The sequence below is a fragment of the Helianthus annuus genome, chromosome 13, assembly GCF_002127325.2.
Source record: "Helianthus annuus cultivar XRQ/B chromosome 13, HanXRQr2.0-SUNRISE, whole genome shotgun sequence".
In the NCBI taxonomy this organism is placed as follows: Eukaryota; Viridiplantae; Streptophyta; class Magnoliopsida; order Asterales; family Asteraceae; genus Helianthus; species Helianthus annuus.
The window spans coordinates 19,656,224-19,677,228 of record NC_035445.2 but is presented as its reverse complement, the minus strand read 5'-3'; the positions used below and the strand labels follow the sequence as shown (position 1 = coordinate 19,677,228).

At 36.6% G+C, this 21,005-nt stretch overlaps 2 protein-coding genes and 1 non-coding gene across 3 annotated transcripts; 1 reads left to right on the top strand and 2 right to left on the bottom strand.

Moving 5' to 3' along the window:
• Positions 1–3,591: 3,591 nt before the first annotated feature.
• On the top strand, positions 3,592–7,089 carry LOC110900470. The gene is made up of 9 exons (XM_035982136.1): positions 3,592–3,778; positions 3,871–3,972; positions 4,093–4,269; positions 4,362–4,463; positions 4,550–4,668; positions 4,766–4,975; positions 5,081–5,435; positions 5,553–6,794; positions 6,905–7,089. The coding sequence occupies exons 1-9, from the start codon at positions 3,592–3,594 to the stop codon at positions 7,087–7,089; spliced, it is 2,679 nt and encodes an 892-aa protein (XP_035838029.1).
• Positions 7,090–10,034: 2,945 nt separating this feature from the next.
• LOC110900469 lies at positions 10,035–11,152 on the bottom strand. Its single transcript, XM_022147357.1, has 2 exons — positions 10,420–11,152; positions 10,035–10,369 (listed from the first exon to the last, which is right to left on the bottom strand). The coding sequence occupies exons 1-2, from the start codon at positions 11,150–11,152 to the stop codon at positions 10,035–10,037; spliced, it is 1,068 nt and encodes a 355-aa protein (XP_022003049.1).
• A 2,707-nt stretch (positions 11,153–13,859) lies between these two features.
• On the bottom strand, positions 13,860–13,966 carry LOC118486083. Its single transcript, XR_004877939.1, has one exon. It is a non-coding gene; the product is annotated as a small nucleolar RNA R71 (small nucleolar RNA).
• Between the last annotated feature and the right edge of the window lie 7,039 nt (positions 13,967–21,005).

The window sequence follows — 21,005 nt, the reverse complement described above, 5'->3', positions numbered from 1 at the left end:
CTTTGGCAGACCTTTGCTTGAAGGAGATCTGGGTGTTTATCAGCAGATGTTCATCATGATGCGTGTGTAAATAGATGTTTGAAATCCTCTGTTGAACTGCATCATCTGCTAAGGCACATCAGATGTTAGTAATCTATACTGTGGAATGATCAGCAGATGTTATGTTTGGCAGACCTTAGTTTCAACAGCAGATGCCAAAATGTTTAAAGATTGTATCACCTGTTAAGTAACAGCAGATGTTAGCTTTATGATGCTTTTGTATTCATATTCAGCAGCAGAGGTTGTGTTTATCAGCAGAGGTTATTTGCTATAACAGTCTTTGTGTTCATCAGCAGAGGTTGTTTGGAACAACAGACTTTGCTTGAACAGATTTTCTGTTTGACAGAGCTTTATCTAAATAGAGGTTGAGTGCATAAATTTGTTTATAGTCAGAGGTTAATTCAAGTGAAGTTATGAAAATGATCACCCAGAAATTTGTTGAAGCCTTTTAAGTGTCGATGACTGCCCATAAATTTGTTGAAGCATTTTAAGAAAAGCGTTTTAAGTGTCGATGACTGTCCATAAATTTGTTGAAGCCTTTTAAGTATCTATGACTGGCCATAAATTTACAGAGTATAATTGAAGTTGTAATGTATCATGAAGAGCCAATTAAAATATATGGAGAATGTACAACAAAGGTTTAAGTTAATATAAATAACAAGATAAGCATACATGATTATAATTTAAATATTCGTAAGTCGTAAGTTTTCAAAATATAGAAGTTTGATACATCACCATCCCATAATTTATCTCAAATGAGATAATACCAACAACCACAACTATCTGTAGACTTTCTTTAAGATCAGCTTGGCTTTTTCTTCAGAGTAGACAAATTTGCATCTCATATTTCTGTAGATACCATTGGGCTTCGTGAACTTCTTGGTGAATTGACAAGCCGCGTATCTAAATCCCTTGCCATGCTTCTCCCGTCGAAAGTCAATTACAGTGTCAACTCCATTCAGATTTTCAACTGTTATCTTTTTTGTTCTATGAATCCTTGATAAAGACGTTACTTTCACATTCAGACGCTTAAAAATAAATATAAAATATCAATAATTAATAAGAAATACATAATGTATTTAAGTAAAGTAAAAAAAACAACTTAATTGTAACAAACATTTAACATCCAAAGAATGAGGAATAATATATTAACAGAATAAACTTACAAAATGTTTGCTGCAGTACCATACGATTTGTAAGGGGTATACATCAAGATCAGCTTCATAATCTGAGACAGCGGCATCAAAATCTGCGTCGTCGATATCATTGGATGTTTCATTCGATACAACATAATCACTATCAGAATCTGTGTCATTGGATTCTTCAACATCCGACTGGTGATGCAGATCCTCGGTAATTGGAGCAACTTCTAAATTGGGTGAGGAAGTATCGTCTATCGGACTGTCATTGGATTTGGGTGTAACAATCTCACATCCATTCAAATCAAAGGCAGTAAGCAGAAAGATGTAATCCGCTACGTATCTTAAAACAAGTACAATTCCTGTTTGCATACCCATGTAGTGTACAACCTTTTCCCATCCATCGGTCATAAAGTAACAATTCCGAAGAGGATCACATTGAAGTAGTACATCAAAAGAGTCCCACTGATTCACATAGATCTTAAATATCTCTTTAAGTTTACCAACTCCAATACTGACGTTGACTAACTCCTTGGGTATTAGCTGAACAAAAAGATATAAAATTATGGGAGAATGAATCCATACATCCAAACTTCCTCTCAAACGATATTGATGTGAACATAGAAATCATTGGGAGTTTTTTTGGATAGTTATGAACTTTTTCAAAAGGTGTCAGCAGATATGTGTATGGTGCAGTTTTTTTTAAATATCAACATACATCCTTCTTTCAATGAAAGGTCAGAGACAACTGAGGACCATCCTTCTTTTAGAGCAAAAGCTCCATTGTGTTTTGAGAATCGGTAATCCCATCTCATACCGTTTACACACTCTATAACGCCAACGTTACCAGGAACTTTTTGCAAAGTTTTGTGGTATTATCTGTTGAGTTCAAGTATTTAAGTATTGGCAAGTGTTATATGTGAATTAATTGTTAACAATAAAACTGTAGAAAATGATTTTAATGTAATAATCTTACCAAGATTTTGGAATTAAGAGAATCCAAAAATTTATAAAAAGACATCTTCTAAGATATGATGTTTCTGGTTAAAAATCAAAGAAAAAAATGAGACAATGTATTTTATCAGATACTTCGTTATTTATAAAGACTCTGATAACAAATGTGAACCAACAATGTTTAACATATCTATGTCATTCAGATAACGCATTTAATATTTATCGATTTATCTAGAGTATATCAATAAATAAATATTCCTCTAAAAACTGTTGAATCGAGTACCACTGTCAATAACTTTTTTTTGCAAGTCTATAAATAAAATATTTGTCATTTAATCATATTCTTTAATATCAAGTAAGAAAAACAACAAAATATACATTATCGATTGCTTTCAAGAATCCAAATGTAACACCATATCAAACAAAACTTCAAATTGGAAACATTATAAAAAATAAAAAAGCTTGTAAAACTAAATTGATATATCATCTAAAACATGCAATACATTGAGAACAGTCTTCATAACAGTTGTTAATCATGTGCATATGAAACTAATGTATATACACATTTTAATAAATATTATTATACCTTGATCGAAGTTGTTGATGATGTCAAAAGTAAGAAGTATTCAAGTGGAGTGATTCAATATTGAAATGGACATCGGTGATTAAAACTTGAAGCACTTTTTATGAGATCAGACAAACAATTTTGTAAAGGGGCTTTGGAGAGTCGTTAAAAAGGTAAAGTATGTTTCTATCTGCCTCTACGTAAAAAGGTAAACCGCCATTGGAATAGTAAATTACATTTTACCGCCATTGAGATAAGGAACTTACATTTTACCCCCTAATAATATAGCTTTCTTTTCAAATAATTCAAATCATTTTCAAATAATTCAAACCATTTTCAAAATACTTTGAAAGTCTTTTTCTTGGGTGCTCAACAATCTTCTTCATTCAGATATTTGAAATTATGGATATAGATAATAGAATTTCAAGTAAGTATGAACTGTTCTTTCAACCAAGTCAAAGTCAAGTCTGTGCTGAACCAAGGAAAAAAAGGAAGTGTGTTCTGCAACAAAAGCGAAACAAGAGTGGTTTTCATCGTATATCAACATCCGATTCACTTAAAAGGATTCCATTATTAAACACTTCAAGTGGTATGTCTTAAAGGTTTGCAAACAAAATTTTACAAGAAATATATATTTACATGTTATCTTTTGGGAATCCTTACACATGTTTCGTGTTTTACAAGTTTCAACAACCAATGTTGAGAGAAGGAATGTGTATCATTTTCCTGCTTATGCTACTCCAAATATTAGCAGTAATTTGTTTCACTCATCTACAGAAGTAAAAGGTATACTTACTGCAAGTATTTTTTGGCAATTTCAAAAAATTTTCACAATATGTTCAAAGTTCTTTCCTTGAGTGGTCAACAATCTTCTTCATTCAAGTATTTTAAATTATGGATATAGATAACACAATTTCAAGTAAGTATGAAGTTGACCTTCAAGCAAGTCAAAGTCAAAGTTGTGCTGAAGAAAGAGAAAAAAGAAAGTATGTTCTTCAACAAAAGAGAAACAACAGAGGTTGTCATCCTGCATCAACATCTGATTCTGTTGAAAGGATTCCATTTTCAAATAATTCAAGTGGTATGTGTTATAGTTTTACAAACAAAATTTAAAAGAAATATGTATGTATATGTTATGTTTTTGGAATCCTTACACATGTTCTATTTTACAAGTTTCAACCAACAATGTTGAAAGAAGGAATGTGTATCATTTTCCTACTTATGCTACTCCAAATATTAGTAGTAATTTGTTTCACTCATCTACACAAGTAAAAGGTATACTTACTGCAGATATTTTTTTTGGTAATTTCAAATAATTTTCACAATACTTTCAAAGTTCTTTTCTCGAGTGGTTAACAATCTTTTTCATTCAAGTATTTTAAAATATGGATACAGATAACACAATTTCAAGTAAGTATGAAGTTGACCTTCAAGCAATTCAACGTCAAATGTGTGCTGAAGAAAGAGAAAAAAGGAAGTATGTTCTTCAACAAAAGAGAAACAACAGAGGTTGTCATCCTGCATCAACATCTGATTCTGTTAAAAGGATTCCATTTTCAAATACTTCAAGTGGTATATGTTATAGTTTTGCAAACAAAATTTAAAAGAAATATGTATATATACGTTATGTTTTTTGAATCCTTACATATGTTCTATTTTACAAGCTTCAACCAACAATGTCGAAAGAAGGAATGTGTATCACCTTCCTACTTATGCTATTCCAGATATTAGTAGTAATGTGTGTCACTCATCTACAAATGAAAAAGGTAAACTTACTGGATATATTTTTTTTTCTAATTTAATTATGAATTGTAGTTTTGTTTGTTTGTTTTATATACTTTTGTATTATAAGATTCATCAAGAAAAATCTCATCAAGGAATGTCCATCACACTCCTTTTGATAGTACAACCATAGAGGGTCTTAAAGATATGTTGGATTCTTGCAATCCTCTTGTCCAGTCCTTCAGAATGGTAAGAGATTGTTTTCAAGAAAATGAGTTTCAAGATGTGAGCTTGAAGCTTATTGGAATAAGAGATATGGATGGAAGAGTTCACAATTTGCCAACAGCATCAGAAAATTGCTGCGTTAATAAATGGTGATTTTGATGGAGCATTTGATAAACGGGACATTGTTTATAGAAAGAAGTCTGGTGGTCATCAAAGAATTAGTGAGCTTCATCCCTCTTACCTTGCTTTGCAATATCCACTTATTTTCCCATATGCAGAAGATGGTTACAGAGTTGGTATTAAACATAGAGAGATTGCGATTGATAATGAGGTACTTAGAACCAATCTTACAATTAGAGAATCCTTTTGTTACAAAATTCAAGATAGACAGAATCAGTTTTCATTGTTAGTTAATGCGAAAAATCTATTTCAACAGTTTTTGGTTGATGGATACACAATGATAGAATCTGCCAGGTTAAATTATATAAGGACACAACAACCTAAACTTAGATCGCAAAGTCTTAAGAACTTGAACGTTACTGTTGAAAGTGGAGAGAATAATGCCTCAAGTTGTGGTAAACCTATACTTTTACCTTCATCATTTACTGGTGGTTCTAGATATATGATGCAAAAGTACTTGGATGCTATGGCAATTTGCAAGTCTGTTGGATATCCCGATTTATTCATAACGGTGACTTGTAATCCAAACTGGCCTGAGATTTACAGGTGTTTGCACAATAAAGCTCTTAATGCTGAAGACAGACCGGATATTATCTCTAGATTATTCAAGTGTTAATTGGATCATCTTATAAAAGATTTCAAGAAACATAAATTCTTTGGTGATATACAAGCAGGTACCCTTTAGTTATATTTTTTACTTTGAACATCTAATTATATTTATCTAACAGCTCACTGTTCCAAAATTTCTGTTATGTATACAGTGGAATTTCAGAAGCGTGGACTCCCACATGTTCACATATGTTTGTTCTTGGGTGCTGAAAGCAAATTTCCAACTGCATCTGATATTGATTGTGTTATTAGTGCTGAGATACCAGATAAAGAAAGAGATCCTGAATTATATATGCTTGTCAAGCAATTTATGATTCATGGACCATGTGGTACAGACAACCCACTTTGTCCATGTATGGTTCAGCAAAAATGTTCTAAAAAGTTTCCCAAAAAATATGTAGATGAGACTTGTGTTGATTCTGAAGGGTATCCTGTCTATCGTCATTGTCAAACAAGTAATACAGTAGTAAAGAATGGTGTGACACTTGATAATAGATTTGTAGTTCCTTACAATGCTCTCCTGCTCAGAAAGTATCAGGGCCACGTTAATGTTGAATGGTGCAACCAGTCAGGTTCTATCAAATATTTGTTTAAATATATTAATAAGGGGCCTGATAGAGTCACTGCTTCTGTTTTTCATGCCAATAGCACCAAGAATGATACGGAACAAAATGTAGCTGTAGATGAGATAAAAGCATACCTTGATTGTAGATATATCTTTGCTTGTGAAGCTGCTTGGAGAATATTCATGTATGATATACATTATAGATATCCAGCTGTTGAAGTATTACCTTTTCATTGTGAAGATGGTCAGAGTATTATGTATAACGATGATGATAATTTTTGTGATATTGTTACTGACCCAGTTGTGAAAATGACAATGTTTACAGAGTGGATGAATTGTAATAAAGTAGATGAATTTTCCAGGACATTGAGGTATGTTCAGTTTCCGGGATATTATGTATGGAATGCTAAAAATCGCAAATGGAATCGAAGAAAGCATCCGTATGGATCAATTGGGAGGATACATTATGTCCCATCATCACTTGGTGATTGTTATTACCTAAGGATTTTACTGAATCATATTAAGGGACCAACCTATTTTGAAGATATTAAAACAGTTGATGGGCTGGTTTTTCAAACATTTAAAGATGCATGTTTTGCACGGGGGCTGTTGGATGATGATAAAGAATATGTTAATGCTGTCAAAGAAGCTAGCACATGGTCAACCGGAGATTTCTTGAGGACCTTTTTTGTAATGTTGTTACTGTCAAATTCGATATCTCGTCCTGGTGTTTTTTGGTCGGAAACGAAGTCCCTGTTATGTGAAGACATTCTGTATCAGCAACGAAAGATAACTGGTATTGTAGGTAATGTGATTATTTTATTAAAGTTATATACAACTACATTAAAATTATGTAATAGCTCTGTTACTGGGAAAAAACTAATACTTTTTCAACATTTGTTTTAGATTTGGATCTTCAACAAGAAGAACTTGAAAATATCTGTCTATCTGAAATTGAAAAGTTGCTACTTACCAATGGAAGTACAGTGAGAAATTTTGATGATATGCCAAGTATTCCGGACAATTATGTTTCATCGTTGAACAATCGATTGATAATGAAAGAATTATCGTATGACAGACTAGCTCTTTAAAGGGAACATGATGGTTATGTAAAGTGTTTAACTACCGAACAGGAAGGGATATATAAAATTGTTATGGAAGCGATTGAAAAAGGTGATGGAGGTGTGTTTTTTTGTATATGGTTATGGTGGAACTGGAAAGACGTTTCTTTGGAAGACATTCTCTGTAACACCCCAACCAGGAACGGGCTGGCATGTCACTATTACAGGTATAAAAAACCAAAGAGTTTCAATAAAAGATAGAAACCAAGAAACAAAAAGTCTCGAATCAACCAGAAAACCTAAGTCTTATATTATTCAGTTACTGAAATAAAAAGAAAATGAAAAGCTTTAAAAACTTGAACTTCATATTCCTTCCACTCATCCCTGTTTCCTCCGATTACCTTTAAGCACATAAGACAAAGACAAGAAAGAAACTACGACTGAGCCAAAAAGTTGCCCAGTAACAGAGAAATCAACAGTAAAAGTAGGACAAACATGCGGACAGAAACATGAACGGTACTGACATTAAACAAGTCTAGATTTTGGCACTAAAACATATACGTATATAACTTGAATCCCAAAACTTATACTGAACGGATAACAAATACTAAACATAAACAGATGCATATAATCATATCAAACATATCATAACAGATACAAGACATACGTGACATCATATAACAGTAAAATAAGTCACGTAATATAGAAGCACCCACGAGCCTAAACAGAGGCATACATAGCTAAAGTCTATGCGCCGAGATGGTGCGTGTAGGCGCACACACATTATTCCATCTCAACAGGAGTCAGGAGTCAGATCTAAGATCGATCTATTCGCCTCTAGGGGCCAGGTGCTACACAAGCACAAACTAGAGACGCCGTGAACTTTAGTTATGAACCGTCACGATGAGTGCCATGTCGTTGACGCCCCAACGACAAGCCTTATAATTGCTCGGGTGACAAAGTACAAAGCAATAACTGAAATAAATGTATCATAGGGGAACATGCAATAACGAGCACGAGATTTAAAGTCTATTGCATGCTACAATATATATACTAGTCATATAACAATACCAAACAGAGACGACTAACGAAAACAATCCGTACTACAAAGTAACGGACCTGAACAAAAATACTATGATGACAAGAACAGGAACTCGTACCAATGAGTGACAAACATAAAATTATACTATGATGTAAAAGAAACAGAATCCATACCTTAACGCGTAAGTCCAACCTGGCAAAACTTTAACGTCTCACTTGAAAATTATATAATACAACCTAGATATAAAATTCCTTAGATTTTCTTTTACATGATCAAATCTAATTTTCCAATTATGAGGTTGTCATCAGCTTCTTTTTAAAAGTTAGTTGTGGGATTCAAAGATATTTTTTAATAAAGTCTAGCACACCATATATATATACGTGATATGAAGATTTTGTAAATAAATCTTACTTGTTCAATACTACATAATCACTTATATAATAATTCATATAAATCAACCTTCATTTATTTAATAATACTATTATAGACAAGTTCTTTCAAGAAGTATTCATAAGATACTGTTTTATATCACAAGCATGTGCACAAAGAAATCTAAGGCACATGTACTCTGCATGGTGAACGCTTTTCATAATATGAGACACCAGCTTTACATTTTTTTTCCAACTTATGTGTGAAGAAAATTAATAGAACATACCGTATCGTACTTTCAAAAATACTAAACCCATCGCTTTTGATAACCTCATACTCAGATTCAAGCGGTAATCAACTAAACATAGTTTGATCAGAACGGAAGGTAAATTTAGTTACCTGAATCGAGGTCGAACTCAGGTAGATTAGAGAGTGACGAGAGCGGTAAAACACGAATATGTGACAGTGGCTGAATCGTGGTCGTAGGACGCGATTTGTAACTGATGCGGTGACCACGACGGTTCCGAAACCGGCTGTGAAGATGAGCGGAAACAATCAACAACACATGAACGAAGTTTAAAAGAGAGACCTGAATGTGAATCGAACTGAACTAACCTGAATGGAATGCGAATGGTGCGGTTTCGGTCACGGTGGCGAACGACGGTGCGATGGTAGTAATGAGGCGGCCTTGAAACAGAAGCAAAGTAGAAGTTGATGTGGGGAGTTCGAATTCGGTGTCAAAGTGATTTAAGGTAAATTGAAGGTTGGCTGAGAGAAGTAATCCTCCTATCTTTCGCTCAGATCGTTTGGCAGAGATAAAGATTTGATTTTTGAATGGAATATGGATAAAGATGGAAATGCAACAACAATTTTCCATTTATTTCTTCCGAACAACAATTATTGTTACTATATTATTTTATTTTATTTCTTTCTCTAAACAAAACAAGTCATGAGTAATTTATACGAAATGCATGAACCTTCCATAAGGTAATTTACAATTCAAATATCAGCTATATTCATCAAATACTAAATATATTATTCAGACTATTTTTTTCATGTAACATAATTCTTCAACTATTTATACGATTAGGTTAACATTATATTAAAAAAACACTTATTAGTGTACATATGGTAATAATAAAATAAAATGGATTATTTGCATAAGGATCAAATAGTAGTATATACGATTAAATATATAAAAATAACTCGTTAGAAAAAAAAAGAAATACATAAGCATTTGAATAAATTAAACTATTATTATAATTTCTGGATATTACAATTCTACTCCACTTAAAGAAAATTTAGTCCTCGAAATTGCCATGTACGAATACGAACGTTTCACACATGACGGACACGGAATAGACTTTACACATAGCAAGCATTTAGACATCACACACACTAAGGTACGGAGTTTCTGAGATGGCAAATAAACAGATACTGAATCAAATCATAACAAGTATCTCCAAAAGGAGCAGATATAACTAGAGGCTACTATAAAGTAGTGGACAAGGACTTCAAGCACTTAGCAAATAAAAGTGATACTACAAAATGTGTCGCATCAGTATCAAAGAGCATATGCATCATGTACACCAATATGCACATCACCGAAAAGTGTACCTGGGACATTAGCTGCACCAGTATTAGCTCGCTTCTCAGGCCGAGGGCAATCCTTAATCAAGTGGTTATCATCTCCACATCTGAAACAACGACCTTCAGCAAGGCGACATGCACCACCATGACGTTTCCCGCAATGAGTACAAGGAGGAATATCAGCACGATTCTGGTTCGGGTTTTGTTGATTATGTGGTTGTGCTCCAGGGGCCTCGCTCTGTTGCGTCTGATTCTGTGCAGGCCTACGATTCTCATAACGGTTTCTTCCACTTCGCGACTTATGCCACCCTGATTATCAGAATTATCCTGGTCATTCGCACTAGAGCGTTTGTGATCACCATCCGATTTCTTCTCACGCTGCTTCTTCTCATTATTCAAATTCTTGACAGCATTGACTACCTCAGTAATGTCAGTGAAACGAAGATTCAGGATGAACTTCCTATCTTGATCGCATATAGCCCATTTGAAATTCTCAGTCTGCTGTTGTGGTGTACCTGCTGCCGGGCCCAGAAAATTAACCAAACGACTAAAACGAGCTTTGAACTCCATAATAGGCTCATCATCCCCTTGCCTGATAGAAGCATACTCTCTCAGATACTCACTCCTATCAGCGTTAGTGAAGTACTGCTGATAAAACAAAGTGCGAAATTCAGCCCAAGGAAGTGTTGCTGCATACTGATCTCCTCCACGAGCTTCTTTCAAGGTCTTCCACCACCTATGAGCATCGTCCTCAAGTTTATAACTAGCAAGCTTAACCTTGAACGCATCACCCACGCCCATCACTTCGAACAACTTCTCGATATGAGCAATCCAATTTTCCGCCTCAACTGGTGTAGCAGCGGTACTACACAATTTTGGCTTTTCCTTTCTGAAATGCTCAAGCCAATCAAGGATAGTAACAGGATCGTTATTGTTACCATTGTTATTTCCCCTAGGTTGTACATTATTGTTGTTCTGCTGCAACTGTTGTAGAAGGTTGGGAACTAAACCCGCAATAGCTGTATTAACAGCATTAGCAATGAGAGTCTCAATAGGGACATCGTTGTTGTTCACGTTTCTTCGAGGAGGCATCTGAAAAGAAGATATACATGTGAAAAGAGGAAGGTTTCATAGCGTGCGGAAGATGACACGAATGGAATCCTAACCCGACGTCTACTAATGTGCACAAAATGCAACATATAAATTACATCAATTGTGGCATAAAACTAACTCTTTTTTAGTACTAATGTTGGAAAAAGTGTGCTTTTGTTATCCTTTTTAGTACTAATGTTGGAAAAAGTGTGCTTTTGTCATCCTTTTGTATTTTAAGGATTAAATGAGCTCAAATTAACAAAAGAAGCAAAAAGACAGCTAAATCTAACATAAATACAAGAAAAGGAACAAAAGTGGCATGCCCGACCTCCCGATAGCATCTTCCCAAGCAAAACAAAGAAGACAGAAGGCTGAACACGCCCCGTGCTCAGCGAGCATGGGGCCGTGCCCAAGTGTCAGCAGAAAAGACAAAGTCATAGAAGCTTCTGTTGCACACCACGGGGCCGTGCCCAGCGGACACGAGGGCGTGGTCAACTTCCTGCAGGCACATTTATTGCAATTGCGAATTGCAATTAATGAAGAGAGAGACATGGATGGACATGGGGCCGTGCCCAGCAGACACGGGGCCGTGCCTGAGCTTCTGTTCAGCCTATAAATAGGAGTGTTTGGAGCTCTTGCAACTCATCCCTTGGCACACCACCTCTCTCACACTTCACCCACCGCCCACCACCATCACAACACCATCATCCACCACCATCATCCATTGTCCATCATAGAGTGTGTGAGTCGTCTCGGAATCCAAGATTGATCGTAAGAGTTCTTGACAATCAAAGGCCATGTTTTCCTAAGTCTCTTACATCACTTGGTGAAGACAAGTGTTTAGTGTAATACTTTCTATTTTTAATCTTTTGCACTTTTTAATTGGTTTTGTATTAATGACTTTAATTACTAGTTTCTTATGTTGAAGGTGATTCTTCCTTATCGTTTCTCCATGGTGTCTTGGCATTATTTTACTGTCTATATAAAATAAAAGATTTTCACCATTCATATCTCCACGGTCTATATGGAGGTATGTTGGCTACCTGGTCGGGGGTTAAGGGAACGGTTTGGTAAGAGTCTTGCCATTGTTCAGTGTATAGATCCTGCAAAGGACCTGGGTCAAATTTAGTAGGACCTCCTTCAATACCCAAAGGTATTGGATGGCGGGGGATCAAACCCTTTGATCCCCTCATAAGTTAAACTACTATTAAAACTTTAACCCGGCTACTTAGGACTGTATCCCTGCTGACTCAGACTACTTAGCCGAGGGTAACGTCACCTTCAAAAGAGGAGCCTACCACATTATGCATTAATAACTTAATTAATTATCTTTCAATAATCCGACCCTTTAGGATTGTATCCTTGCTGACTCAAACTACTGGGTTGAGGGTAACGACGCCTTCAAAAGAGGGGCCTACTACAATAACTAAGATAATCTCTTAAACAAGTGCAAAAGTGCGAAAATAATCAAAGGTTACACTACACATGAGTCGGATCCAAGTGATTCATCGTGTCTATCTGTTTTTATTTTTATTTTATTTTTATTTTTCAGCATTTTAGTTAGTTTTATTTTCTTAGTTTAAAAATATCTTTCTAACATTTTGATTTGATTAGACGTTGAGGATAAACCGGTACTAAAAGCTCTTGTGTCCTTGGACGACCTCGGTATCTTACCAACACTATACTACGTCCACGTTGGGTGCACTTGCCCATTTGTGTGTTTAGTGTTAGTGAATATCGTGTTTATAAATTTAAAAATTGGCTAAAAAGTGTAAAAAGGGCTTAAAATATACACCTAATAAATATAACACTTCACACGCATCAAGTTTTTGGCGCCGCTGCCGGGGACACAAGGATTTTAAGAAAGTTAGGAATCAACGGCCTAGTCATTTATTTTATTTTATTTTATTTTATTTTTTTTAGGATTTTCTAAATTTTTCAGCTTCTGCAAAGCTCAGCACGGGCCGTGCCCAGCAGTATCACTGGCAGTTTTATTTTCCGAGTTACAGAGGGCTGAGCACGGGGCCGGGTCGGTGCAACACGGGGCCGTTTCCAACTTTCCAGTAACAGGGATCCATAAAACAATCGCTGTATCTCCGACCACGGGACGTGTTCACTGGACACGAGGCCGTGGTGAACTTTCTGACCAATATTCGTTTATGTTTTTATTGTAGGACTTGGAACTAAACGCCACATCTGAACCTTCTACGTAGTGTATGAGCTCCAGTTCTAATAGAGACATAAAAGAACCTCTAGAAGAACCCGAACGCTTTCTCAGAAAAAGACTTAAAGCTAAAAATAAGAGAAGATTTTGGGGGACCCACTTCCAATGGCGGACCAACGTACCCTTATGGATTACCTACGACCCACCGTGGGTAATCTCGGCGCCGCTATCAATGCACCAAATGTTGATGCCAACAACTTCGAACTTCGGCCACATTTGATACAAATGCTTCAAAACTCCGCAACCTTCCATGGGCTTGCGGACGAGGATCCCCATCTACATATTACTAATTTCTTAGAAATATGTGATACCTTTCGGATCAATGGAGCATCAAATGACGCCATCCGCCTTCGAATGTTTCCATTTTCACTAAAAGACTGAGCAAAAGCTTGGCTCAACGCCCTCCCAGTTGGTTCGGTAAACACCTGGGATGAACTAGCCCAAAAATTTCTATAAAAGTATTTCCCTCCCGCTAAAACGGCTAAATTAATGATTGAAATTAATACATATTCACAAGAGGACGGGGAATCCTTATATGAAACTTGGGAAAAGTTCAAGGAGCTATTACGAAAGTGTCCCCATCATGGTCTTGCGGTATGGCAACAAGTATCCACTTTCTATAATGGGTTGTTGCCACACACGAGACAAACACTTGACTCTAGCTCCGGGGGACTTTTAGGTAATCGCCGCCCACATGAAATATACAATCAAATCGAGAAAATTGCTTAAACCAATTTTCAGTGGCACACTCCCCGAGGCAATAAATCTATTGCCCCGGGCGCCCATAAGGTTGATGAAAGCAGTTCTTTACAAGCCCAAATCGAGGCCCTTTCTTCAAAAATTAAAAAGTTAGAAATGACAAAAACGGTCTCGGTTATGGCTTACGAAGGGTGTGGTGGGCCACATGAAAATTAGAGTTGTATGAAAGAAACAGATGATCAATCAGAGTCGGTAAACTACATTGATAATAGACCTAGGCCGTCGGGTCCTCCAACGGGTACCTACAACCAAGGATGGCATAACCACCCTAACCTTGGTTGGAGAGAACCCGACAATAGTAGTAACCAACAAAGTCTAAACCAACAAACAAACTTTCAACAACCAAGAAATGAGTCACAAAATTTCCCTCAACAACAAGGTGGACGAGAAAGGCTTGGAGATACTATATCTCGCCTCATCTCCGACACTGAAAAGAAAAACTGGGATCGATTTCAACAATTGGAATCGAATTTTAGAAATCAACAAGCTAGTATACAAAACATTGAAAAAAAATAAATCAACTAGCTCAAAATTTCTCCGAGAGACCACAAGGCGCGTTACCAAGTAATACCGAAACAAACCCAAAAGCACAAGTTCATCTCATAACATTAAAAAACCGTACCGTGGGTCCCGCGGAAGCTCCGCCACCACCAAATGTGGAAAGCACAACACCGCCCCAACAAGAGAAGGCTTCTCCTCTACTTCAAGAGCCCACCAAGGCTCCTCCGGTTCCGTACCCCGGTAGGTTAATTCGTCAAAAGACCAATGAGCAATTCGCAAAATTCGAAAGTCTACTAAAACAATTGCATCTTAATATTCCTTTCATCGAAGTCCTAACTCAAATGCCTAAATACTCAAAATTCATGAGGGACTTCCTCACTCATAAAAAGAAAATTGAATCATTGCAATTAGTTAACCTAGGCGAAGAATGCTCCGCCCTCGTACTCAACAAACTCCCCCAAAAGAAGATTGATCCCGGAAGCTTCACAATTCCTTGCTCGATCTGGGAATCCCCCATTCGTAATGCACTAGCCGACCTTGGGGCTAGCATTAACCTCATGCCCGCATCAATGTTCAAACGACTCGGCCTAGGAAAAACAAGCCCTACCAAGATGAGTATACAACTTGCCGACAGGTCCGTTAAATACCCGCAAGGTGTCGCTGAAAATCTATTGGTCAAAGTCGATAATTTTGTCTACCCGGCCGAGTTTGTCATACTAGATATGGAAGAAGACATCGAAGTCCCCCTCATACTAGGGAGGCCATATCTAGCCACCGCACAAGCAGTGGTAGACATGAATGACGGAACACTCACTTTGAAGTATGGGGATAAGGAAGTGAAGTTTGGGGTTAGGAAGAGAGTAGAGGACGATGACCCGGTAATTACATGAAGGTTATTGATTCGATTTTGGATGATGCTCTCCGACGGTGCAACATGGGATGCAAAACATCCCGCTCGGAAAACATATAACCTCACTTTGGGTCTAGCCAAGGACCCTTATAAACGTGGCGCACCACGGAGGCATTCCGCCGAACTATCCTTAGTTTAGTTTAATCTTTTAGTTTAATTTTAATTTGCAGGAATAAAACACACTCGGGATGGTGAAGGATAACAAGGGAAATGAGAAACATCACCCCACACACGAAAACAGGGCCATCCGACAACAATTTCTTCATTACAGCAAGATCAGCACGGGCCGTGTCCGCCCAACACGGCCCCGTGCTGAACAATCTGCAGAAAATCGCCCAGTTCAGGTATCTTGACATGAGTCGTGTTCACTAAACACGCCCCCGTGTCCAGGCTTCTGTTCCGTTTCTTTAATTTTTGTCACTGGCACCAGAACACGGGGCCGTGCCCGGTTACCACGGGGCCGTGTCCAGGATGCCAATAGCATAAAATTTTGCTTTTAACACCCTTTTACACATTCAATCAACGTAAAAACTTATTTTTGGGACACATTAAGGACAATGTGTAATTTAAGTGTGGGGGGATGCTAAAACCTTGAATCTTGCAAGTCCTAATAACAAGCCTTACACAGAACTCTATTGGAACTGCTAATCACCCTAAACCTTTTTCAAAAATTTTCATTTTTCTTTCTACTTGTCCAAGTTTAAGTTGGGAATTCAAGTTCTAACAAGGTTATATTTTTACAAATTTACAACTGATAGCGTCGTGATAAAAAGAACCAACATAAGAAAATTATGAAACGACATGACAAGCTTAGTTAAAATTTGATTATATATACTTGATCTCATAAAAACCCCTTTCACACAAAAGTGAGTTTTGAGCCTTTATTGAGCATACAAATACATATCTTTACACTAAATGCTCATTTTTCGTTTCTTGTGTGAATAGCCGCTTGGTTCGTACGACTCTAGAACTTGCCAGGACAATACATTCCCGGTCCTTACCAACTTAAACCCAAGTATGTAAATGATGGAGGCATTAGGACTAACCCTTTTTCTTTCTACACCATTATATTTCATTTTTTTACCACCTACCCAAAATCCCCCTAGTTAACCCCTTTGAGCCTAAACCTTTTCATTTCTTAACCCAAAATAATCACCCTTTTTACCCACCTAAACCCTTTTTATTTTACCCCTTTCTTTTAGTAACAACGTTCGGTTTTCTTATGACTTGAAAAAAAAATCTGATGAAACCAAATAAACAAACAAGTTCATCAAGAATAACTTTGTTTGAAAAAGAATGGTTCATCAAAATAAAATAAAGACGTGAAAAATAAAAAGTCTTTCAAAAACCGACATTTGTTACGCTTTTTGCCCTTTTACTAACCACTAACCCAACCACCCACCTTTAGCCCAAGCCTAACCCTTCACTCAAAAAGTACTCTTGATATTTACAAAGGTATATAGTTAAAAAGGAGGAGGATTAATTGTTTGGCAAGCTTATGGTAGGAGTAAGTTCCATGCCGCTCTCGAGTGATTCACTAAAAATACACCGTCGGCCGAGTGTTGAGTGATCCCCCATGAGGTATGTGAACTTGTATATAAATGGAATTTTAAAAAGGTATGTTACGCCCTAATAAGTAATTTTTCTTACGAAACGTTTGTAATAAATCATGACGAATAGGATTGTAAATAAATAAAAATAAAACCTAAATAAAGAATCTAGGAAATCCCGACACTCTATGACAAGCCCAAAAACCTTCTCTTCTACCTATTCCATTTGGGAGTGAAAAAAGCCACATTATAAAGAGTTTTGCTTGAGGACAAGCAAAGATTCAAGTGTGGGGGTATTTGATGTGCACAAAATACAACATATAAATTACATCAATTATGGCATAAAACTAACCCTTTTTTAGTACTAATATTGGAAAAAGTGTGCTTTTGTCTTCCTTTTGTATTTTCAGGATTAAATGAGCTCAAATTAACAAAAGAAGCAAAAAGACAGCTAAATCTAACATAAATACAAGAAAAGGAACAAAAGTGGCATGCCCGACCTCCCGACAACATCTTCCCAAGCAAAACAAAAAAGATAGAAGGTTGAACACGCCCCGTTCTCAGCGAGCACGGGGCCGTGCCCAAGTGTCTGCAGTAAAGACAAAGTCATAGAAGCTTCTGTTGCCCACCACGGGGTCGTGCCCAGCGGACACGGGGGCGTGGTCAACTTCCTGCAGGTGCATTTATTGCAATTGCGAATTGCAATTAATGAAGAGAGAGACATGGATGGACACGGGGCCATGCCTAGTGGACACGGGGCCGTGCCCGAGCTTCTGTTCAGCCTATAAATAGGAGTGTTTTGAGCTCTTGCAACTCATATCTTGGCACACCACCTCCCTCACATGAGTCGGATCAAAGATTACACTACACATGAGTCGGATCCAAGTGATTCATCTTGCCTATCTGTTTTTATTTTTATTTTATTTTAATTTTTCAGCATTTTAGTTAGTTTTATTTTCTTAGTTTAAAAATCTCTTTCTAACATTTTGATTTGATTAGACGTTGAGGATAAACCGGTACTAAAAGCTCTTGTGTCCTTGGACGACCTTGGTATCTTACCAACACTATACTACGTCCACGATGGGTGCACTTGCCCATATGTGTGTTTAGTGTTAGTGAATATCGTGTTTATAAATTTAAAACTTGGCTAAAAAGTGTAAAAATGGCTTAAAATATACACCTAATAAAAATATAACACTTCACACGCATCATCTACCCATTAACTCGCGTGTTTAATTATTATTGTTTAAGTTTTCTACAAGAAAGAGCCTGGGCTCTGATACCATAACTGTAACACCCCTACCTGGAACGGGCTGGCATGTCACTATTACAGGTATCAAAAACCAAAGAGTTTCAATAAAAGATAGAAACCAAGAAACAAAAAGTGTCGAATCAACCAGAAAACCTAAGTCAGAACGCTGGTTTTAAGAATGAGTGATTGCCCTTCTCCGACCCTTACTACCCAACTTACTGAAAAAAAAAGAAAATGAAAAGCTTTAAAAACTCGAACTTCATATTCCTTCCACTCATCCCTGTTTCCCCCGATTACCTGTAAACACATAAGACAAGAAAGAAACTACAGCTGAGCTAAAAAGTTGCCCAGTAATGGAGAAATCAACAGTAAACGTAGGACAAACATGCGGACAGAAACATGAACGGTACTGACATTAAACAAGTCTAGATTTTGGCACCGAAACAGATACGTATATAACTTGAATGTCAAAACTTATATGAACGGATAACAGATACTAAACATAAACAGATGCATACAATCATATCAAACATATCATAACAGAGACAAGACATACGTGACATCATATAACAGTAAAATAAGTCACGTAATATAGAAGCACCCACGAGCCTAAACAGAGGCATACATAGCTAAAGTCTATGCGTCGGGATGATGCGTGTAGGCGCACACACATTATTCCATCTCAACAGGAGTCAGGAGTCAGGAGTCAGAGCTAAGATCGATCTATTCGCCTCTAGGGGCCAGGTGCTACACAAGCACAAACTAGACACACCGTGAACATTAGTTACGCACCGTCACGATGAGTGCCATGTTGTTGACTCCCTAACGACAAGTCTTATAATTGCTCGGGTTACAGAGTACAAAGCAATAAGAGAAATAAACATATCATAGGGGAACATGCAATAACGAGCACGAGATTTAAAGTCTATTGCATGCTACAATATATATACTAGTCATATAACAATACCAAACAGAGACACTAACGAAAACAATTCGTACTACAAAGTAACGGACCTGAACAAAATTACTATGATGACAAGAACAGGAACCCATACCAACAAGTGACAAACATAAAATTATACTATGATGTAAAAGAAACAGAATCCGTACTTTAACGCGTAAGTCCAACTTGGCAAAACTTTAACGTCTCACTTGAAAATTATATAATACAACCTAGATATAAAATTCCTTAGATTTTATTTTACATGACCAAATCTAATTTTCCAAGTATGAGGTTGTCATCAGCTTCTTTTTAAAAGTTAGTTGTGGGATTCAAAGATATTTTTTTAATAAAGTCTAGCACACCATATATATATACGTGATATGAAGATTTTGTAAATAAATCTGACTTGTTCAATACTACATAATCACTTATATAATAATTCATATAAATCAACCTTCATTTATTTAATAATACTATTATAGACAAGTTCTTTCAAGAAGTATTCATAAGATACTGTTTTATATCACAAGCATGTGCACAAAGAAACCCAAGGCATATGTACTCTGCATGGTGAACACTTTTCATAATATGAGACACCAGCTTTACATTTTTTTTTCCAACTTATGTGTGAAGAAAATTAATAGAACATACCGTATCGTACGTTCGAAAAGACTAAACTCATCGCTTTTGATAACCTCATACTCAGATTCAAGCGGTAATCAACTAAACATATTTCGATCAGAACGGAAGGAAAATTTAGTTACCTGAATCGAGGTCAAACTCAGGTAGATTAGAGAGTGACGAGAGCGGTAAAACACGAATATGTGATGGTGGCTGAATCGTGGTCGTAGGACGCGATTTGTAACTGATGCGGTGACCACGACGGTTCCGAAACCGGCTGCGAAGATGAGCGGAAACAATCAACAACACATGAACGAAGTTTGAAAGAGAGACCTGACTGTGAATCGAACTGAACTAACCTGAACAGAATGCGAATTGTGCGGTTTCGGTCACGGTGGCGGACGACGGTGCGACGGTAGTAATGAGGCGGCCTTGAAACAGAAGCAAAGTAGAAGTTGATGTGGGGAGTTCGAATTCGGTGTCAAAGTGATTTAAGGTAAATTGAAGGTTTAGCAGAGATAAAGATTTGATTTTTGAATAGAATATGGATAAAGATGGAAATGGAATAACAATTTTCCATTTATTTTTTTCGAACAACAAAACAAGTCATGAGTGATTTATACGAAATGCATGAACCTTCCATAAGATAATTTTGTAACACCCCAAAAATGTGTATTAGGCATAAGTAAAATGTAATAATAAAAGGGTGGTGCTTAAATTAAATAAGTATTTGAAATGGGGGGACTAAAGATGTAATTACCTAAAACTAAGAATAATAGATAAAAACCCACACACAGTACGTGTGTGGGGGTCTGCTCGATCGAACAAGAAGCCAGGGGAAACCCTAGCTTCATCAAATCCACAAAGAATTCAATGGAGATTCAAAGAAATTGAAAGCTCAATCAGGAAGTTTCAAGCTCTTAACTTGATCATTTGAAAAGTAAGTTCATTTTCATGATTTAACAAATTGTAGGAAATGGGTTTTGATCAAATCTTGATTGCATGACATGAAATTTATGAAATTTGAGTTAAGATTATGATACAGGATCAGAATAATGTCTGATTACTAGCAAATTTTGTTTGTTTAATAGTC

Coding starts and splice junctions, on each gene's coding strand:
- LOC110900469 (XM_022147357.1), bottom strand. CDS start 11,152: ATGCCTCCTCGAAGAAACGTGAACAACAACGATGTCCCTATTGAGACT. Junction 10,370..10,419: donor GCGTGAGAAGAAATCGGATG/GTGATCACAAAC, acceptor TCTGATAATCAG/GGTGGCATAAGTCGCGAAGT.
- LOC110900470 (XM_035982136.1), top strand. CDS start 3,592: ATGGATATAGATAACACAATTTCAAGTAAGTATGAAGTTGACCTTCAA. Junction 4,464..4,549: donor CTCATCTACAAATGAAAAAG/GTAAACTTACTG, acceptor TTGTATTATAAG/ATTCATCAAGAAAAATCTCA. Junction 4,669..4,765: donor TTGTCCAGTCCTTCAGAATG/GTAAGAGATTGT, acceptor ATTTGCCAACAG/CATCAGAAAATTGCTGCGTT.